The sequence below is a fragment of the Lipotes vexillifer genome, unplaced genomic scaffold (assembly GCF_000442215.2).
Source record: "Lipotes vexillifer unplaced genomic scaffold, Lipotes_vexillifer_v1.1 scaffold436, whole genome shotgun sequence".
Lineage (NCBI taxonomy): Eukaryota > Metazoa > Chordata > Mammalia > Artiodactyla > Lipotidae > Lipotes > Lipotes vexillifer.
Window position 1 is genome coordinate 18,503 of NW_006796005.1, and position 1,269 is coordinate 19,771.

The window sequence follows — 1,269 nt, forward strand, 5'->3', positions numbered from 1 at the left end:
ACTGTAGCCCAACTTACACATCTATGCCATTCGACCAGCAACAAACACACATACACACACCCCTCTGTGCAAACCTTTCTTTGCTCTTCTCAGCGAGAAAATATGTCAAAGAGGACCAACTATTCCAGTGGATACACCAGTCCCTCCACACACTGCAAAGAAAATGACATAGGTACACATACACAGACACCGACATCGCAAGAGAATGACGTCTCTTCATTATTTTCCCTAATGTATTTATAGTTTTGCTTCTCAGAAGCAATTCGAATAGGAATACTTTTTTTTTTTTGCACAGTCATATATTCCAGTCAAGGTCCATAATACAGACCTTAAACAAATAGAAAGCAGCTTTAAAAATGTATCAAATCACTCTAGTCAATTCCCACACTCCAGCTTGTAGTTTTGTTTCAGGATCAGACACTGAACCCAATCTTCCAAGGACTGGCAAGGGTTCTAGAAACAAAGGCCCAGATAATGGACAGGCTTTGGGAATCACCTAGATTTGGTGTCTTTGGTTTCAGTGCTCTGATTACTGAAGGAGTCTCGGATCTTTACAACTTCAGCTGCACACAAATGTCCAAAAGATTTCGTGTACCACTCTGGCATGTGGCCCCTACGACAGACAGAAAAGGAAACGCAAATAAATTATTCGAGTTGGAAAACCCTGAATCAGCTGAAGGGAGTTCTGAATATACTTCTATTTCTTGATCAGCAAAATGTGCGAGTAAAGATCCCTCTTATTATTCCAAAGTAATCTGCTGGCACCTCCATTACACTTTTGGAACCAGAAGTTTCTCAAGGAACAACATATTGAGTGCAGATACTGAGTGAAACTGTTCAGGAAAGAAAGCTCTGGCATGTAGAACAAACACAGACCATACAGATACTTGCAGTATGGAGCTGTAAAGACTTCAAATGAGGATTTATTTAACAGGAGAGCCACTTTGGAAAGTTTTTAGAGGTTTGTTTTTTTCTTGTTGGTATTGCTGCATTTCGTTCATTTTCTGATAAGAATTCGCACTGATCTATGGCACAAAGTATAGGTCTAATTAATTACTAAAAGGGCATGTCACATTATTCAAACCTCTTTGAATATACAATGAGAAACATCTGATTGCTAATTCAAACTCTAATTTCCTGTGGCTTTAAGTTCATGGCAGAACCACCACATCCACATTGCTTTAGTACCATATTCTCTAAGGGGTGGAAATTAGTAAGTGGTACCCAGAAGACCAAGAAACACGAAGGAGTTATTTTATAAGCACCGCT

At 39.3% G+C, this 1,269-nt stretch overlaps 1 protein-coding gene across 4 annotated transcripts in view; it reads right to left on the reverse strand.

The window, feature by feature from the left end:
• Nucleotides 1-277: 277 nt before the first annotated feature.
• The window catches only part of DLC1 (DLC1 Rho GTPase activating protein), a 427,792-nt gene continuing 426,800 nt past the window's right edge, over nucleotides 278-1,269 (reverse strand). For 3 of the 4 annotated variants that reach the window (XM_007468095.1, XM_007468096.1, XM_007468097.1), the window contains exon 14: nucleotides 290-613. In XM_007468095.1, the coding sequence (XP_007468157.1) occupies nucleotides 493-613 (121 nt within the window). In that variant the 3' untranslated portion in view covers nucleotides 290-492. Of the gene's footprint in view, nucleotides 614-1,269 lie in introns of all 4 variants that reach the window. The other variant, XM_007468094.1, reaches the window with a different exon arrangement.